The sequence below is a fragment of the Gastrolobium bilobum genome, unplaced genomic scaffold (genome assembly GCF_033153095.1).
Source record: "Gastrolobium bilobum isolate Gb01-03AN ecotype WA unplaced genomic scaffold, APGP_CSIRO_Gbil_v1 utg1885, whole genome shotgun sequence".
Lineage (NCBI taxonomy): Eukaryota > Viridiplantae > Streptophyta > Magnoliopsida > Fabales > Fabaceae > Gastrolobium > Gastrolobium bilobum.
The window spans coordinates 29,542-50,387 of NW_026899589.1; the positions used below are offsets into that span (position 1 = coordinate 29,542).

The 20,846-nt window shown below is 35.4% G+C and overlaps 1 protein-coding gene across 1 annotated transcript; it reads left to right on the plus strand.

Annotated features, from left to right (window-relative positions):
- Positions 1-516: 516 nt before the first annotated feature.
- Positions 517-20,846, plus strand: LOC133291727 (uncharacterized). Its single transcript, XM_061490036.1, has 17 exons — positions 517-628; positions 744-791; positions 902-946; positions 1,733-1,809; positions 1,942-2,095; positions 6,817-6,955; positions 7,287-7,566; positions 8,267-8,450; positions 8,812-8,913; positions 9,128-9,454; positions 9,532-9,615; positions 9,715-9,873; positions 10,914-10,997; positions 12,412-12,549; positions 16,834-16,946; positions 20,163-20,323; positions 20,594-20,846. The coding sequence occupies exons 4-17, from the start codon at positions 1,733-1,735 to the stop codon at positions 20,707-20,709; spliced, it is 2,118 nt and encodes a 705-aa protein (XP_061346020.1). The 5' UTR covers positions 517-628; positions 744-791; positions 902-946; the 3' UTR covers positions 20,710-20,846.

The window sequence follows — 20,846 nt, forward strand, 5'->3', positions numbered from 1 at the left end:
TTTTTATATGATGATCATTTTAATTAAAATTAATGTTTTTTATTTAAAATTTAAATTAAAAAGTCACTTATTTTTCTTCTTGTAATTTTTATTGTATATCTTTTTCTTTTATGGGTTCGCTTTTTCTACATCCAATGTAGATAACTTATCTACATTGAGCCCAAAATCATATCGTTTTGCGGCGAAAATCAAGGTACTTTTGTAATTATAATTTATTTCAGGTTATAATAGTCTTTTTCATTATAATTTTTTAATTTTTTAACAAAAAAACAATATCATTTTAGAAACAAATGCAGATAACTTATTTATATTCACTTTACAAATATTAAAGCCTTCTTTTATTTAACAAAATATAATTTTAAAAACACAAACACCGAACCTTTATTATTATTATTTTTTTAAAAAGAAGCGTATCAAAGAAGAAAGGTTCTCCTCATAGAAACGCTCAGACTCTAACCGCACTATTTCTGGGCCGCGTCGGTTACCCACTCTCACTCACTCACTCACTCTCACTGACACACGTAAATGCCTGTTCGTCTTCAAGTCTTCCATAATTCACCAAACGTCGTTGCTTATTCTCTCACACTTCGAGTCCACTGCATTTCTAGGGTTTTCTTTCGTTAAACCTGTAAGTTCGTGTTGCAATGTGTGATACCTTCACTTTTTTGTTTTTTTAATTATTATTATATAATTATTATTTTTACCGCACTCTTTTAATTTTTTTCCTATATTTTGCATTTTAGGTATTGGACATTCATGCGGAATGATTTTGTGTGCTGCGTTCAATTGGTGTATGTTACCATTCTTTTGAACAGAGCAAGTTTGAATTGGAGTTGTTGATTTTGGTTCTGTTTTTTGCTTTTGAATACTGATAGTAGTTGTTGCATGTTTACTTCTGCAGGTTTTTTACTGGAGATATTCACTTTTAGGATAATCGTGACGAAAGGTGCAATTTTTTGTTTTCTTAACTTCTTTTCTGTGCAATTTCGATTTTTCCCTCGCGGTGTATTTTGGAACTTGCAACCGATGGAGAAAATATTCAAACTTAACTTTTTGCATGCGAGCATGGTATGCATGTTGAATGGTCTAGGCGGTTTAAATTTGACCAGAAAGATGTGTGCAGTGGCCACCCCAACTGTTGGGTATGACTCATAATCCTCGTTCAGATGAGGACCCCAGTTGCTGGAGTCAGCAGAGAGCCAAATGGGGTTCCGCTCCTAGGTGAGAGGGCAGGGTGTAGGCTGGCCCCGGACCCGTAGAGGCCTTGTACTATTGTCGGCCTCCGACTCTTTGATGACTCATTGTATTTTATCTTTTTCTTCGTAGTATGGGATTGGGTCCATGAATATCTGTTGTTAGGGTTTTCTAAATCCTATTTATATTCCTTAGTAATCCGAGTGACTTGTAACAAGCTGGACATAGCCTACATTGAGTGAACCAGGTTAAAATCAATCACTGTGTCGATTTTCTCTTCGCTCTTTTTTTTTTTTTTTTGCTGTTTTCCGATTTGTGTGTTGTGCGATTGTCGATTTCCAACACCAACAATATGATAAGAAAATTTTGTAACTTTTTTTTGTTTTGCGCAAAGAGTTGCATTTTTTATTATTATTTGTGATTGGAAAAGGAAAGCATTTGCAAACTTAGGTTTTCGAGGTTTTGATTTTTGAAATATATATAAGGCATTGTGGCTTCTATGTTAGTACTCATTTTAATTTTACTGACATTTATGCAGATGGGCATGTCCATAATCCTTAAAAAAGATAGCAAAACTATATGCCGAACAATGTGCCCGGACCCGCCGGCTGACCTGTATGGGTTTTTTTCCTTTCCGATGACAATTTTTTTTTAATTTTAAAGAAATAATTTTGGAAAACCTATTTTAACCTATCCTCTTATAGTTTGGTTTACTGATGAATTTGTTGACCTGAATAACACTTGCAGGCCGAAAGACTTAAACATAAATTCTGTGATTTCAAAGAAGAAGACATGTAGTCTTTCTGAATTGCCCCGGTTTTCACTAACACCTGCTCCAGACAGTTCGCATGAAAAGCTTGAGTGGGGGAGGTTTTTGAGTTTCCTATGCAAACATGACATGGTATGGTATTTTGTTTTTCTTTCCTAAATCCTTTTGTTTTCTCTGTACTTGCTTTATTTCTGTTCTGGGCTTCTGGCAGATATGTGTTTTTGGTGAATTCGTTTAATTATATTGGTTGCTAACCTGCTATGACTGACTCTAAGCATGGTTTTGGAGGAAATTTTAAATTTTTAAATCATATTGTAGCTTAGTTATATTTATCACGAATTATGCCTCCTTATGTGATGCCGAAAATGCATAGAAAAGTGGCTAAACAGAGAGTTAGGATTTTTACAAAAGAGTAACCCTCTGGTTCTCAATTTCTATTATCAAAATAACAAAATTCAACTCGTAGAATAAGGGTCATAAGCACCCCTTTATAGACTAATTCAATGTTATTAGAACCGGATCGGTCATTGACCCGGCCGAGGTACCGGGTCACTGGGTCAATGGTTCAACCGGTGGGTCATTGGTTCAACCGCATGAATCAAATATATATATAAATTTATATTTTATACTTAATTATATAATAAATATTTTAAATGGTGCAATTCAAACAATAACCTAATGTAGTCTAGTGGTAATTACTATGTTGTCTATCTTCAATGCACAAGGTTCGATTCCCATGTGATGCAATTTTTGAAATAATTCTTTTAACTTAATAGTTATATATATTAAATGGTGCATTTTATTCAACAAGAGATGGTAGCCTGGTGGTTCAAAGTGGCGCTCCTCACCCTGAAGGACAGGGTTCGAATCCCACTTCGTGCAAAAAAATGGAATATTTTGGAGCTTATTTTGAAAAACCGGTTGAACCAAAAAAACCAGTACCGGTTTATACTGGTTGGACCGCGGTTTATGATCGGGTTACTGGGTTGATACCGGGTCGAATGCTTAAACGGTCTAACACTAGAACCGGACCGGTTGATGGGTCGGTTTCCGATTTTAATAACACTGGACTAATTACAAATTGATTCAAAATTCAAAAATTTAAAATCCTAAAAATAAGAAAACTTCCTAAAACAAATATAATAGTAATTAGATTTTAAAAATAAATAAATAATTACAATTCAATTATTCAAAATACGTCCAAAATCTTTAATCTCAAATCACGCCAGTCGCCAAATGTGTTGCCTTCCTTTTCTTCCCAAACAAATCACAATCATATCTGCTGCTTTATTAGGACTTGGATTCGATTATAATTTGTTATATTTCAAATCATTGCCTCTTTCAACAATTGGGTCATACTTATTGGGCCACAACTTTAGTTGACTACGAGCTTCTTGAATCATTGGTTGAGCCATGTACAATGGGCCAACTGTAAGTGCATCATTATGGGAGACAGAAGTCCGGTTATGGCTTTTCTAGCAGCTAATTCTTTACTTCTAAGATGATGTTATAGCAGTACTTGTTTATTTGATGGTCTGGAGTCTTTTTCTTGGATATGTTATAAATCTATGCCGAAAACCACAAAGGGTGCAAACTCAATCATGTGGGAAGATACGAAAGAGAGGCTCTTTTGTTTTCAAAAAAGGAAAAAGAAAAAGAAAATAAACAAAACCATGAAGTGAACTGAAGAGCAAACTAGGTTTCAGAAACCAAATCTAAACTGTCTGCTTTTTGAGTAATAACCATCTTGTAGTTGTGTTGGCAAAGATTATAAGCATGTTTGGTATTCCACTAAGTTTGTTATTGCTCTGTTTATGGTTGCTGTTATTTGGGAGTGGAGTATTAGCAGTACTTGTTTATTTGATGGTTTGGAGTCTTTTTCTTGGATATGTTATAAATCTATGCCGAAAATCACAAAGGGTGCAAACTCAATCATGTGGGAAGATACGAAAGAGAGGCTCTTTTGTTTTCAAAAAAGGAAAAAGAAAATGAAAATAAACAAAACCATGAAGTGAACTGAAGAGCAAACTAGGTTTCAGAAACCTAATCTAAACTGTCTGCTTTTCTAGTAATAACCATCTTGTAGTTGTGTTGGCAAAGATTATAAGCATGTTTGGTATTCCACTAAGTTTGTTATTGCTCTGTTTCTAGGTTGTCAGTAGCGGCCCGTAGCGCCGCTAAACTGCTACCGTAGCGGGTAGCGGCGATCGGCCGCTACAAACCGCGACGCTACGCGACATTGGCCGTAGCGGAAGGTAGCGGCGTAGCGCAGCGGCAATACCGCTACCCGCTACACCACTCCCATGTTGGAATTTGATGGAGAATCCGGAGATGATGATGATTTTCTTTATTAGTTCACTTCTTGTACTTGACTATTTGACAATTTTATTGTTCATTTGTGTTTAGTTTTGGATCCTTCCTTTATGTTCCTTGTATTTGACATTGATTGTGGAATTATGTGTTTGATTTTGTGTGACTTCTTATGTTTGAGCATTAATACTAAAAGCGGTATTGCCTCGTTTCTTGACTGTTAGTATAATATATGTGGAATTAATACTTCACCGTAGCGGCAATACCGCTACCCGCTACATCGCTATACCATTTTCGGGGTCGGCCGCTAACTGCAACTGACAACTATGCTCTGTTTATGGTTGCTGTTATTTGGGAGTGGAGTATTAGCTGAGAGGATAAGACTTAATATAGTGTTTGCTTTTCGATTAATAACCATCAAGTAGTTGTGATGGCAAAGATCATAAGCATGTATGGTATTCCACTAAGTTTGTTATTGCTCTGTTTATGGTTACTGATATATTGGAGTGGAGTATTAGCTGAGAGGATTAGACTTAATATAGTGTTCATTCACTTTAAAGAGTTCCTGACTATTAGGAAAGAAAGAGAGCTCTCTAGGTTGCCATTATGAGCATAGTCATATATTGCCAGAAATTGCTGAATTCTGAATCTGTATATTCATGTACTAACGTTAGTACAGAAGAAAAGAATTACACATGGTAGGGTGGCTCAACCACCTAATATAGATGATAGGATTACAGCTTTCTCTTACTCTCCCTCAAGTTGGTGAATAGGCGTTCTCCTTTCCAGCTTGGATACAATGTTATGAAATGCTGGACTGTTTAATCCCTGGTGAGTATATCAGCCACCTGTCCTTTTGTAGTCACATAGGGTGCGCAACTTAATCCACTTCCCAACTTTTCCTTGATAAATTGTTTATTAACCTCAATGTGCTTTGTATTGGATTTGGGCTATGTTAATTGCAAACTTTCAAAGTTGAGTTGCTTTGGTCCCTCTTCCTTATTTATCTATCCCACACAAGACTGGACATAGCTTATATAATAAGCGTGATTGGTGAATTCATGAACAACTTCAAGTAAGTGCGCTTGCAAGCAGCCAATCAATTATCCCAAGGGGACAAGGGGAAAAAGCATTTTATTTAAAACAAACTGAGTAGTGCTTGAGGCATATACTGATGCATACTATGCTGGGTCACCAAGTGATAGAATATCAACAACTGGGTATTGTACCTTCCTTGGGGCAAATGTGGTGATTTGCAAAAGCAAAAAATAGAATATGGTGCCACATTCTAGTTGTTCACTAATCACGCTTACTGCATAAGCTATGTCTAGACTTGTGTAAGATAGATTGATAAATCTTTCCACTAGTTGTTGATACGTTTCCTTGTCTTCTTTCTTTGCTGGTCCAGGCCTTAAGTTCAGATCTATAGGGGCGCTCACTAGTTTATACATGTTTGCCAGATTCCTTAAGAAGATCCATGACATATTTTTGTTTGGTGATGATAATTTCATGTCTCGAATGCAACTTCAATTTCCAAAAACTACTTCAGCCTTTATTTTGCTTTGATTTCAAATTCCTTAGCTAAACATTGGCTCAAAACTTGTTTTTCCTTAGCATCATTTCTAGTCACAATTATGTTATCAATATGTACCACAAGTGTCATAACTAGCTCAAGAAATTTTTTAACATAAGTGTGTGGTTTCCTTGGCTTTGCTTATATCCTATAGTCAATGTAACTCTCGGAAACCTTGCAAGCCAAGCCCGTGGTGATTGTTTGAGGGCATGCAAGTGGCTTCTTAAATTTACACACCGTTTTAGCATGCAAGTCCTTTCCATAACCAGGTGGCATCTTCATATAAATTTCTTCATGAGGATCTCTATCTAAGAAGGCGTTGTTGACATCAAATTGCTACAAGTCCTAACCTTGGTTAACTGCTAATGCAAACAAAATTCTGACCGTATTTATCTTTGCAATTGGTGTCAATGTCTCTGGGTAGTCAATCTTGCCTTGTACCTTTCAATTGATCTATCTTCTCTATACTTCCGGGTGTATACCTATTTCTCCAACACAGGTTTGTTACTCAGGATGGGTAGTGTTAGGGAAATATAAAGTCATTAATGTATCCTCAATTAATAGCTTGAGCTTATGGGTTGAAATGGTTCTTTACAGGTAATAAGATGCCCCTTGTTACCGTTTAATTAGCCATATGATGTCTGGCTTCTTGCCATTAATGTGCACTCTGTTATGTATTTGCTTTGGCCATCTGAATAGTTTTACAAATTTAAAAGATAGTGGGATCTTATGTTGTTATTATGTGTGGTTGAACTCTCAGTTATCTTAATTATTTTCATTGTCTTTGGCTGCAGTGCCTTAACCTCTTGGTCATTAAGGTCCCTAACTCCCTTCACATTATCTTGTAAATGTTAACAAATAAGATATTCTATGATTAAAAACTTGAGTAAAACTAGTATATATTCCCTTGGTTCTTTTTCTTTGTTCTTTTGAGCGGTTGAATGAAAATCACCAAGATTCTTTTTTGCAGGTTGCTATTGTTAACTTTGAGCAGTGTAAGCTTTACATTCTGCCTCCTACTATAGCCTCAACATCTAGCCCAGTTAGTGTTGCATATCAGATAGATAATACATGTACAGTAGATACTCGTGCAAGGGATTGTGAATCAGGTGTGCCTTCTACTTTAACTGTTCTTATTCTCATAATATAACTAGTCAATGCCTAATGATACAAAACCATCGCATGCAAAATGTAGTAGATACACAAGAACACATGAATATCTAAATAATTGATTCAAACTTATTCTTTGGATTTATGGCATTCATTTATCTTTTGCTTTTCAATTGGAGGATCTTATCTGTAGCTCCGGCTTAACTATGGCTTTTGAGTTGGGATTTCTTTTATACATAGAAAACAAGACTAGGAATTTTTATTCAAGCTTGGTTTCTACCTCATATTTACATGGGTGAAAGTAATTTGTAGTAGATGCTTCCTTATCAGGTTCACACTTGGCTGAGGAATGTGGTGGACCGAATACTTCCATGGCGAGAGGTCCAGCAAATGGTGCTGTTGTTTGCTCCTCAGATCTTAAGTTTCCTTCAGCTACAGCTGAAACTTGTGGCGGATTTCAATCTCATGTGACGCAGGATAGATTCCCTGAAAAAAATTTCATACGTGTAGACCCAAGTTACTTGAAAACTCTTAGCCAGGTTCACTCTGGATGGATTTTTGGTGGAATAGCCGAGCTTGTTGATAATTCAAGGGATGCCAAAGCAACTAAGTAGGTTTCATGTTTTTTTTCTTGAAATGTCATATCTCATTTCTATCTTTGTCAGCAAACTTGCTAATTATAATGTTTATTTTACTCTATTTTCCCTAATTTTTTGAAAATTTACTTGTAACGGATTTAATGATAAATGAAGCTAGGTAATGCAGTAATTGAATATTCGATCAGTACCTTTTGGTGTGATGTGGCAAATGTTAAGAAAGATTAATGATTTTATCAACCTTTAACAGCTTTGAGTTATGGGAAAGGAATTTCATTACATCTATGATATGCTGTACTGGGATTTTGCCTTTTGTTTCTTCAATTGAAGTTATTATTTGTGAATGACTGCTTACTGTAAATTAGGGACTAAGGTTTTGAAGGGTTTTGGGTAATTTTATGACGGATAATAAAAGTAAAAAGTTAGAAGAAATGGAGACAGTGGTCCTGCATTACTTCTCATACTCATGGATGTCAAAATTGCCTGCTTGAAATGTTTTAATTAATATACAAATAGACCGCCCGATGCTTATCTATGTATCTGAACTTCCTATTGAAAGTAAAAAGCTAGGCAGGTCACCCTTTTTTGCTGTTTTGCCTTTGACTCATTTGGAGGTGTGGAACTGAAATAAGTTGATGCCTCTGTTTCTAAAAAATTTCCATCTGAGTTCTTTATCTTCCTCAAATTGTACTTATTATTGCTTTGATGCAACAGGGTGGACATTTTTGTAGAAACGATTAAGTTGAAAACATCTGGAAAGGATGTTCCTATGCTATCTTTTATCGATGATGGGCAAGGGATGAACCATGATGAGGTTATGAAAATGGTATCTTTTGGGCACAAAAACCCTGATAAAGATGACAAGGATCACATCGGCAGATTTGGGGTTGGATTTAAGGTAGTTTTCTTTCCATTCTTTTGTCGATTAATTTTCTTTTACAATAAGAAAGGATACTTGGATAAGTTTTCTTTTGCTTGCTTTGTTCGTTTGATTTAGAGTTTCTCTTTGATTTACTGCATATAGCTTGTCATAATTGTGGTTATTGAAAAATGCATTCATTAATCTTAGATTGCCTTTTTCCTTCAAAATATCTTGATTTTGTCAAAAGGATGATGTATATGATAATTTTTAACAAATAACCTTGTTCTGTTCCATGTTGAATTGAACGAAAACATATATTATAATATCTTTTCAATCTCACCTATATCTTGCTCCAGCGAATTCTAAATTGTTGTTCATTTGTGGTTTTCTTCCATAGACAGGATCAATGAGGCTTGGGAAAGATGTTCTTGTTCTAACCCAGACTGCTAATTCCAGATCTCTAGCTTTTCTTTCGCAGTCATTGAACGAAGGCAAAGATGTAAGTTACACCATAATATGGTTTTTGTTTTCTTTATATTTCAGATATGATAGGTGGTGGGTTTAAAAAATATGATCTTGTTTGTACCTTGTTTTTGGGTGTAATAGCTGTAATTATACCCAAGGTTGATTGGCTTGGATTGATTATTCTGACTATTGATGCCTTTCATTTAATTTTTACTGTTACTTTATTTATTTATTTTATTTTACTGCAGAATATTGAGATTCCCGTAGTTAGTTATTGCCGACAAGGGCAATGTATGGAAGTTGACCGAAATGTTCAGTCTGAAGCTTTGGCAAAATACAATTTGAAAGCTATCAAGCAATTTTCACCATTTAATAAGTATCTTATTGGTGAAAAGGCAGCCTTGTTTTGTGGTGGGACGGGAACACAGATATATATATGGAACTTGGATGAATGGGGATCAGAGTGTTGTCTAGAATGGCATGATGGATTGAAAGGTGGCAGTTCTTTCCACCAAGGAGACATTTTCATTCGCAGTAGAAGGAGTCGATCTCGTCCAGGCCAAGTTAATCAAAAGGTTTGGCATCTCTTTTGCTTTTATGAGATTATGCGTTTTGAAACTATGCTGATTTTCATGTTTTCTATTATCTTCAGGTTCCATTGGATTACTCACTACGAGCTTATTTAGAAGTCATCTTCTTAATTCCACGAATGAAGATAACTGTTCAGGGGACACTGGTAATTGCATTTTTGTGTTCTAAGTAGCCCGGGGTTAAGGGATTGTTCTTTTAGGCCTTCAAACCTTTCAGTCTAATTGTTAGCTTTACCTTTGTTCAGGTTAAAACTCGGCCGTTAGCAAATTTCCTGACTAAAACTGTTATTGAAACTGGTGACATCTTGGGAAAACCCTTTGAATTGATTCTGGGATTCAATCAATTAGAATGGGAGCGGGCAAGCTGTGGAATATTTTTGTATTGGCATGGTCGTTTAATTGAGGTAAGGAGTTAGTCCATGGTTCTAGTGTAACCATTAGGGGGCGCTTGGTATATTTACACACCAGTATGTGACATAGCCCAGCATCAACTCCTGAAACTCAAGATCGCTTTGTTTGCTATTGTTTATTATTATTAATAACCATTCAAATATACACGGGATACCCAAGAACATGGAGATCTCGGATTTGTGAGTATTGTACTTCCCGACAATTCAGGCATTCCAAATGTAGCCGTCCAAGATAGTGGGGTAAGTTACATACTGTTGTGAAAATGTCGGATGTACCAAATTGCCCCCTATTGGGCTTATTACTCTGATATTCATTAATATTCTGTGTATTTTTTCATGGGTGGTGTTCAGTTATTGATCATCTTAGCTATTTTTGTGCTTGAAATTTTAATCTAAATATCCTTTTGCTTGAGGAAGTTAGTTTTTTCTTTAGCATGATATTGTTTGAAACAAAAAAATTAATCTATGTTCTTTTTTTCTTTTCTGAATGACAAAATAATGCCGTAAAATCTGAGAATGTGGATCTTATTTTGTTTGACAAGATTTTTTCTTCAGCATGCTGATAAAACCTAACAAGATGTTGTATAAAGGAAACTTTGTTGTATCTTGTTTGAAATGTTTAGCGTGACTGAAATGTTGAAATTACATAGGAAATCTTTGAACTTGGCTTTTCCTTGCCCTTTTTCTATTAAAATATAAAAAAACGTAAATGGCCGGCTGTTTGCAGAGCTCAGAGTACTGTAATGGTATTGTTTGGGCTGTAAGGTTTGTGAGCCCTGGGCTCTTGAATATTCTCTTTCCAGTCTTTTTAGTTTTAGTGAGGGGTTAAGTATTGGTTGTCTGTTTGCAGAAATTTTTACATCCATTGTCCTGGGGCTGAAGCTCCTTAATTCTTTAAGCAATCATGAAGAGGAAACCCTGTGGTCTAATCATGGAATTTTGTTTAAGACTTTGTGTAATGATGGAGTTGACTGTGTAAGCTAACTTATATATTCTGCATAAGAGCTTAAGGTTATATTTTTTTACTTTAATAGGCTTACAAGAGAGTTGGTGGCATGATTTATAGTGCAGATGTGGGCCGGGGTGTAATTGGTGTCATAGATGTGACCAATATAATGGTATGTACTTTCCAATTTCATTTTCTTCAATTGTTATATTGCTTTGGCATGACTTTACCTGTTCTCTAACCATATAAAACCTTTGAGGAAAAACGTGCTTGCCTGCTTGTATAGTTTTACTCGCTTTGGCTGCATAGTTTTACAAATGTACTTGTATGCTTGTACAATCTGCCAGATTGATATGAATGTTACATGCCTCAGTTATGCTTTGTGTGCGGTGTCTTAGTTTTTGATGGAATTTGTTCTGGAGAAGTTTTTATGATAAGAATGACAGTTATATGACATTTTTTGGTTGGAGTGATGCTCTAATTAGATTGCTTATTTTTTAATAATTCTTCTGTATGGCCTATTTGAATTGGTTTACCTTCAAAATTTGAAAACTTGCAAGAAAACAGTATATGCTTGAATTTTTTCCAACAGGACTTTTTTGCTTGTGCAATCTGCCAAAATGATATTGATGTGTGAGACTGATATGATTCGATTAAAACAGGTGTAGGAAAGAAGTAGATGTAGGAGAATATAGGCAAGAATTGAGCCAGCAAGAAGTCTGTTAATAAATAAGGTTCTTGAAGCTGGAAAAATAAATTCTGTTGGAGGTTTAAAGGTGGAGGGAAGTTTTTTGCTTAACTAGGGAATAGGAATAAATTCTGATCATCTTGGAAAATTAGGTTGGGCATTGGGCTGGGAGAGCTCCGAGTCTCTCGAATACTTAGAAATTATCTTTTTATTTTCTCTTATATTTTTCCCACCATTATTTCAGTTTGTCTTATAGATTGTAGGATCAATATCATGTACTCTAATGGGCTGAGTTATTATTGATTCAGCTTCAATCAATACAATTTATGTTTCATTTTCCTGACCTTTGTCCATTGTGTTTGGGTTGTATCAATTGGTATTAGAGCCTTCCACTATGTCTCCCGGTTGCAATCGAGCGGCGTGGGTGGTGATGCGGGCATTGCAATGTTCGCTCACGGCTAGTAAAAGACTAGTACAGAGCCAGCCTACGTGGGCGCCGGGGCTGTGGAGCGTGGTGGAATGTTACAATCCTACTCCAAGGTATTAGACTTGGAGTCCTACATCGAAAACATAAGGTTCTGGTATGAGATTTATATGGACTTTGGGCTCTCCTACCTAATGGGCTGGCTTTTGGGATGAGGCTCTCCCTAGGTTTGTATCAGAGTCTCAATTATACTCGTGTGCTGGCTTAGTTTTGATAGAACTTATTTTGAGGTGCTCTTGATAAAACTTGTGAACAAATTTGTAATAATTCCTTCTGTATGTTATGGAATCAATTTTTTCGCTAAGTTGTTACTTAAAATGCTTAACCAATAATTTGCTACTATTTTCACCATAAGGTAATTGTTTTTCTTTACAGTATCTGAAATCATGTACCTTTTCTTGCTTCCTGGCTTAGGATGATCCGGGTGGTCATGTCTGGGTGCATAATAACAAGCAGGGATTCCAAGATTGTGAATTATATGCACGTCTTGAGCAGTGGCTTGGTAGAAAAGCTGATGAATACTGGGATAATAATTTTGATTCACTCAAGCTGGTAAAGCTCTTCTATAAATTATATCATTATATCAAATATTGGTCAAATTCTTGTTAGTCCTTAGGCCTACAACAAAATAGGATAAGTCCAAAAACCCACTTACTATTTTATCATTACCCCCGTGTGCTTTTTTTTAACACATTTTGCCATCCAAGTCCTACTTTATCGTTGTTAAATTTTGGGCTAATTTCTCTATTGTGAATAGTAAAAAAATCACATGTAAGTCAACATTAACAGCACCTTTAATTTAAGCTCATTGGGGTCAGTGGTAGATGAACTCAATGATAGATCCAAGGAGTTAAAAAAAGAAGAAGATATATATGGGGAAAGGGAAATAAGATAAAAGAAGGAAGGGGGAATGAAGAGGAAAATGACTAAAAATGGACCATCTGGAACATAGGAATAATAACGGGTCTAACCCTCCACCCTGTTAATAGCTTTTTTCTATTCCGTCCTAAGACACACCGTCTGCCAATCCATATTCCACTCCATTTAGTCTTGTTTAACTACTTTTCCCCAGGTTAGTTTCGGTCTACCTCTACCTCTTTTTGTGTCGAGCTCTTGGTAACAAACTTTTGTTCTTACGGGAGCATTTAGGGGCCGTCTCATTACGTGCCTAAACCACCTCAATCTATGTTTTCTCATCTTTTCAGTCACCGGTACTACTCCTACTTTTTTCGTTGAATATCTTCATTTATTATCGTATCTATCTTCGAATAACCACACATCCACCTCAACATTCTCATTTCTGCTACTCCCAATTTATGCTCATGTTATCTATGTGCTGGCCAACATTCAGCTCCATATAACATTGTAGGCCTCACTGCTGATCTATAGAATTTTCCTTTTACCTTAAGAGGAATTTTGCGGTCACACAAAAACCCAAATACACTCTGCCATTTCATCCATCTTGCTTTGATTCAATGATTTTTATCCTCATTAATCTCACTACTTTTTTGCAAAATTGATCTCAGGTATCTAAAAGCATCTTTCTTGGGTACCTTTTGAGCAAGTAGATGCACGGGGTCTTGATCTCTATCTCTTACCAGAGAAAACTCACACATCATATACTCAGTCTTGCTCCGGCTTAAGGTGAATCCTTTAGACTTCAAAGTGTTTTTCCACAATTCAGGTTTCCTATTAACACCATCTTTGGTCTCATCGATAAGCATAATATCATATGCAAAAAACATACACCACGACACTTCCTCTTAAATGTCTTTTGTTAGTTCATCCATCATTAAGGCAAAAAGATAAGGACTTAGAGCTGAACTTTGGTGTACACCTACCATGATAGGAAAATAACTTGATACTCCATTACAAGCTTTCACACATGTAGTAGCCCCATCATACATATTCTTGATTGCATTTACATACTTTGATGGTACTTTTTTCTTCTCAAGAACCCACAATAAAACTTTTCTTGGACCCTATCGTATGTTTTCTCAAGATCTATAAACACCATATGTAAGTCCTCCTTTTTTCTCTATATATTTCCATTAATTGACGCATCAAGAAAATGACTTCTGTGGTACATTTTCCTGGCATAAATCCAAATTGATTTACAGAAACCTTGGTCTCTCTCCTCAAACGATGTTTAATAACTCTCTTCCACAATTTCATAGTATGGCTTATAAGTTTAATGCCTCTATAGTTACAACAATTTTGGATATCTCCCTTGTTTTTGTAAATAGGCACAAACATATTTTTTCTCCAAGCATCAGCATCTTATTTGTTATTAGAATCTTATTGAAAAGATTGATCAGCCAATTTATTGCCACATCTCTCAAGCCTTTCCACACTTCAATAGGTACGCCATCGGGTCCCAAGGATTTATTAGTCTTTATCCTCTTTAAAGCCTCCTTGACTTCATGTATATTGATTTTGCGTATAAATCTTCTATTCAGATCATTATAAACGTTCTCTAAGTCCACCTCGCTTTTATCACTATCCCCATTAAAAAGTTTGTTAAAGTAGTTCATCCAACTTTCATTTACATCTTATCTCTTATAAAAAGATTTTTGATTTTCATCCTTGATGCATCTAACTTGAGTGAGATATTTACTTTTTTTATCCCTCATTTTTGCAAGTTTGTATATACCTTTTTCACCATCCTTGCTCCCAAGATTTTTATACAAACAGCGAAAACCTTGCCTCTAGCTTCTCGCACTGCTTTCTTTGCATTTTTTCTCGCCAATCTAAACTTTAGCAAGTTCTCATCATTGATACTTTCAAAGATCTAAAACATTTCTTCTTCTGTTTAATTGCCTCTTGCACCTCTTCATTCCACCACCATGTTTCCTTTGTAAGAAATCCAATTCCTTTGCTTTCTCCTAGCACCCTCCTTCTCACACTTTGAATACACATAACTATCTTATTCCATATTTCATTTGCTCCGCTAACAAACTCCCATAGTGCTTCATGCAACATTCTTTCCTTGAACTCTAACTGTTTTTCCTCCTTTAGCTTCCACCATCTTATCATTGGGTTCGGGGCCCTCTTCCTCATTTTAATTACTTTGTTAAACCAGCCTACTAGAACTACCACAACTTATGTTGCGTAGCAACACACTCTCCAGGGTAGACCTTACAGTCAACACAAGAATTTCTATCTTCTCTTCTAGCCATGAAGAAATCAATTTAACTACGATTTTGGCCACTATGATAAGTGATAAGATGTGATTCCCCTTTTCAAAAAAAGATGTTCGTTAGCATCAAATCGTAGGCTAGTGCAACGTTCAAGATATCTTCTCCAATTTCATTGCTCGTCCCATAGCCAAAACCTCTATGAATTCTATCAAAACCTCTACTGCTTTTATCAACATGACCATTAAGATCTCCTCCCAAGAAAATCTTATCCTCTCATGATATCCCAAGAAAACCTCCATGAAAATGTTCTCCTCTCGTGCTTTTACCAACATTGAACTTTTCACTGAATAGAATTTAAGTTGACTGAATTTGTGCATTTAAATAAAATTCTTTAAAATAAAGCAAGTTCCTGCATCCCTTCCTTTAGGTGGTTGTGGTGCTATCCATTTAGTTTCACTTTCAACCATAATTCCCGCGTTAGTGCCACAAATTGCTATAAAAATATTGAAGCAAAACACTGCACTAAATTGCTATAAAATTATTGAAGCAAAACACAGTGCAGTACTTTGCTGACCCATGCTCTAGCCGATTTTGCAGTGAGCATGAGGCTTGACACCAACAAACTTTCATAACATGTAGTCTCTTGTCTCCTGTATTATCATAACCGAAATTTTATCAAATGCACTTAAATTTATATCCGAGATTAAATTTACAGTCTTGTATATCCAAATCCAATAAGTCTGTCACATTCATCAAATTTAACCTCATCTGATTTTAGGAGGAACAATCAAGCCACGGAATTCCTTACCATTTTCACTAATCTATTTTAGCTAATTGGTGGCAACAAATAATGAAGTGTTCATTAATTATAACAATGGAAAAGATTGATCATGAGGCCATGATCAAAGAAAACCCTGTTATTAAAATAGTTATCCGCACGTTCCTTGTAGCATTTCTGAAATCATATTGACTGAAATTCTCGCTATATACAAACATCTATGCAATTTGAAACCAAAAAATATAACATTCTAACAAATAATTCTAAGGTTTTTGCAGATCTATGCAACAAACAGTTGAACCTTATCCTCTTGTGGTTTAAATCTAAAGTGCATAAATTCAACCAGCTTAAATTCTATTTAGTGAAAAGTTCAAAAAAATCTCCGAGGGGTTTATTCATTTTTTACTTACTCCTCTTACCTCCCCTTTGGTTTTGTTATTGTTCATGGGAGCAAAATGGACAAGTTAGCTGAATTTTTAAATGTATTAAAGGTGGACTTATATGGAACAAATCAAGGGGAGGTAAGTGATAAAAAGGGGTAAGTAATAAAAGAGTAAATCAGAGGTGGTTTTGGAACTTTTCCCAGCAAAATATTGTTTGTAAGTGGTGGTGCTTTTTCAATGTGGGACTGCTTTCCAAGTTATGGTGAGGTTTCAATTAATTGAATTTGGTAACAGTATCTCTTTTCAAATTGTGAGTGTTAATGTCTACTTTTCACAAGACGTGTGTAAGGCTGACATTTACTTTGGCTCTCTGCGTGAGACATGGATCCCAAAATTGTTACTCTGATTAAGCCTGATATTAGATGAATAAATAGGAGTTGCACTTCCCTGTTTACATGACAAATATCAAAACCTGGTCATGTAGATCCTCCTTTCCTGGGGAGGTGTGCTGAACTTTACTTTTTTTCTTCCCCAGATCAGAAATAGTTGTGTCTTCAAACCAGATTGTGAATGGGTGCAATGTGACAAGTGCAGAAAGTGGAGAATATTACCTCCTGATTTTGGCAGCATAAAATTACCTGCGCAATGGTATGTTATATTTAACATTCATATATATGTTTTTGTGCCTTTGGTCACTCAATTAAAAGGGCTATAGTAACTATATATAATGCGTTATTCATCTATTAGGCTTGCAATGATTGGTCCATTCCTATCAGGTGGTAAACAAGTGTGTTTGTTATTTGGATGATGAAAATTGTATTAACACTTGTGCACTGCTCACCAATTAGGCTTGGAATGATTGATATTTGAATATTAGGTAGTAAACAAATGTTGGTTACTGCCGACACCACCATGGGATACGGTTTGGGTATTGTATTTGGATGATGAAAGTTCAAACTGTTTTCCGTGCTTGTTTAGACACTACAAGAGCCCAATGTTCACCCCCCAACCAACACCATCCCCCCAAGACTTGGGTACCCCTGCTGTACCAAAGATTTGTTCCTATTAGGGATGTTTGCACTCGGGTTTGGACCTTGGAGGTCTGATTCATTTAGAAAACCAAACTATTACAAACTGATTTAAATTGTTTTGGTTAAACTTGGTTGGTTCGGTTTGGTTTCGGGGTTTACAATTCAAGCAAATACTAGAAGGATTACAAGCATAGAAATTCCACCCCACTTTGTCCAGGGTGGGCCTCAATTCTACATTTACATGGCAAAACCCTAGGCAACATATATACCCAATCATCAAATAAATAAGACTCAACACCTCTGTTAAAAGTTTCTGAGAAAGTGTAGAAAAGTGCAGAGCGAGAGAGAGAAGAGAAATCCTGAATCTTTCTGTGTGTTTCAGTTGAAAAAGAGATAATCTTATTGATAAAATTGTATATTACATCCGTACAATTGCTCTCTATTTAAAGAGACTAAATAATCTAATGGGCTAAGCCCAAAAAAGATTCTAGAATAAAAATAAATAAATAAAGAAATAAACAAATACAATTATTTACAACAGTTTCAAATAATAATGAAAAGTTACAAAATGATATCTGGAACCATCTATTTGTAGACAATTACAACATACGCAAGCTTCTAACTGATGAAACAAAGCTAATGAAACTAATAACAAAAACTGAAACAGATCTGATAAAAAATAAATAACAGAAATTGACAGATGGCATAAGCAGTCATTGGGATCCGCTCCCTAACTGTGATGTGAGCACAATTGTTAATCTTCAATTAACGAAATATGAAGTTTTTCTCAAAATAATATTTGCAGGCAGTGAGTAAGATTTGCTACATCAACAATGTTCTCTTACAAGTTACAACTCAGACATTTCCACTGAAACCCAATAGTCGATTTCATTATAAAGGATGTCATGAACTAAATATCATAAAAGCCTTAGCTCTTAGAATAAGACACATGAATAGTTTTAGATTACGTCTCTACATGCCCTCTCATATAAGAGCCGAGTTTAAAGTGCGGACAATGCATTAGCCTACCTACATTGTGTTAATTTATCATTTTATTAGAAAAATGGGAGCTGTAAGGATCAATCTCTAGACCACTTTGTCATAAAGGCTTTGATATCCTGTCATGAATTAATTTAATTATATTAAAAACTTAAGCTATTAGGTGAAGACACGTGAATTATTTTATATTATATTTCTATCACGCACTTTCACACAAGAGCTTTTTGGGAAATAGAATGAAATTAATCAACCAGCATATCATGAATTAATAATCCATATAATTAAACTTGAAGCGCGGATAATACACAAATTCATATATCTTGTGTTTAAATTAAACTTTTTATGAAAAAAATGAGGGCGACGAGGATTAAATCTTAAGGTCATAGAGACTTGATACCATGTCATGAATTAATAATCCTATTGGCTTAAGTTGTTAGGTGAAAAGACATGAATGGTTATTTTACATCTTTGACAAAGAAAATTCAGAATTTCAAACCAATACTAGACGTTTGTTATTGACATGAGGGTTTCAGAAGTTGGAGCAATTGGATGGTTTTATTCAATATGGATTGGATTAAATACCCCTGCCATGTATAGATGAAATAGAATGAAGTTAATCAACCAGCATTTATGTTGGACAAACCATTTTGTTTTACATTTCTCACAAAGAGAATTCAAAATTTCAAACTAATACCAGAGGTTTGGTATTGGCATGAGGGTTTCGGAAGTTGGAGCACAGGATTTTTCTTGCAATATTAGGTCCACCCAGAGCTCTATCTTTGTCCTTGAATGTTGCCATCGCTGACCTGAGTCTCTGCTGGTGGTCTTCCCTGCCTGCAACAAGGCTCAAAACCACTAAAGAAATCAGTACTGGCAACAAAGTCTGGGAGAATCGGTCAATGACAGTTGATTTTCAAGCGGTAATATGCTTCTATAGATGAAATAGGCCCAATTGGTCAGTTTCCAAAGAAAGAAACCTAATTGAACTGCAAATTTTGGTTTTTGGTTTCTTGGAGCAGTTTGTTGGTTTTATACAATTTGGATTGCTATAGATGAAATAGAATGAAATTAATCAACCAGCATATATGTTGGATAAACCATTTTTGCTTCTATTGCTATTGAGTTAGCTTTTGTTGGTAATATGAAACTTAGTGCCATTTGGTTTTTTACTAAGCCACTTTACACTATATAGGACTTTTATAAAAAACAAAAAAAATACTGTGAATGACACGGTAAATGCTAAAAGTAGTTGATTTTTATAGATGAAGCTAGCCTTTGGTCATATTTTGTACATACATGATAAGAAAACAAAGGAATAGATTTCATAAAAGTAATTGTTTTCTTTTACGGTCAGTTTCTTACCTTTGATGTCAACTCTTTTCTTTTGCCTTGGCTTGGGACAGGTTATGCATGCATATATGTTGGTAATATGAAACTTAGTGCCATTTGGTTTTTTACTAGGCCAGTTTACACTATAAAGGATTTTCATAAAAACAAAAAATTACTGTGAATGACACCGTACATGCTAAAAGTAGTTGATTTTCATAGATGCAGCTAGCCTTTGGTCATATTTTGTACATACATGATAAGAAAACAAAGGAATATATCTCATAAAAATAATTGTTTTCTTTTACAGTCAGCTTCTTACCTTTGATGTCAACTATTTTCCTTTATTTTGACTTGGAACAGGTTATGCATGCATTCATACTTAGCCAGAGTTAAAATAAAGGACTAGATAATTTTAAAAAAGTTACAAATTTGTCATTGTGCTTCAAAATATTGTATGATTGCATATGTTCTGTATTAATCTATTTTTGAATTCTTGCTATATTAGGTTCTGTTATATGGAACCTTTCGAAGGTCAATGTGCAGATCCTGAACAGAAGATGAGGCAAGGAGTAGTCACTGTTTCCACAATACGTTCAGACTATGATTGCGTTCCAAAAGATTCTCATAGTAAAAAGACGGAAACTTTTACGAATGCCTCTGACACAGGTTAGACACCTGATCACTTGATATCAAAAAACTTGGCAGATTGTATTTGTTTTAAAATCTCGCTCTTAACCTTAAATCTTATGATGTTTGATGAAATTTGAAATGGAATTGTGGGTAACATTTGGTTTTAGCTAATTTATAATATGGTGGCAAGGGTGTTACATCTATGGTTGTTTTTACACCTTTTTTCTTTGTAACCTTTCCAATATTTTGACAGTATCATCTTCTGCCTTTGTCATTTCTAATTCTTGCAATGCCCTCGACTTGCAGATGACAAATTGATCAAGTCTGGGGATATCAGATCTCCAGCCTTAAAGAGGTTGAGAAAGGGACTTCCAAGATCTGAGGTCAGAACTCCGTCCATATCCAATCAGAGAAAGGGATAGCAACACAGCTAAAACAGGGAGGGTACAACTACCACCAGAAAGATGTAAATCTCTCTTTCTTTCTTTCTTTTTTCTTTTTTGGGCCATAGCAAAATTTTGTTCAGGTGGTTGATATCGATTAATAGATTTGCTTCAAA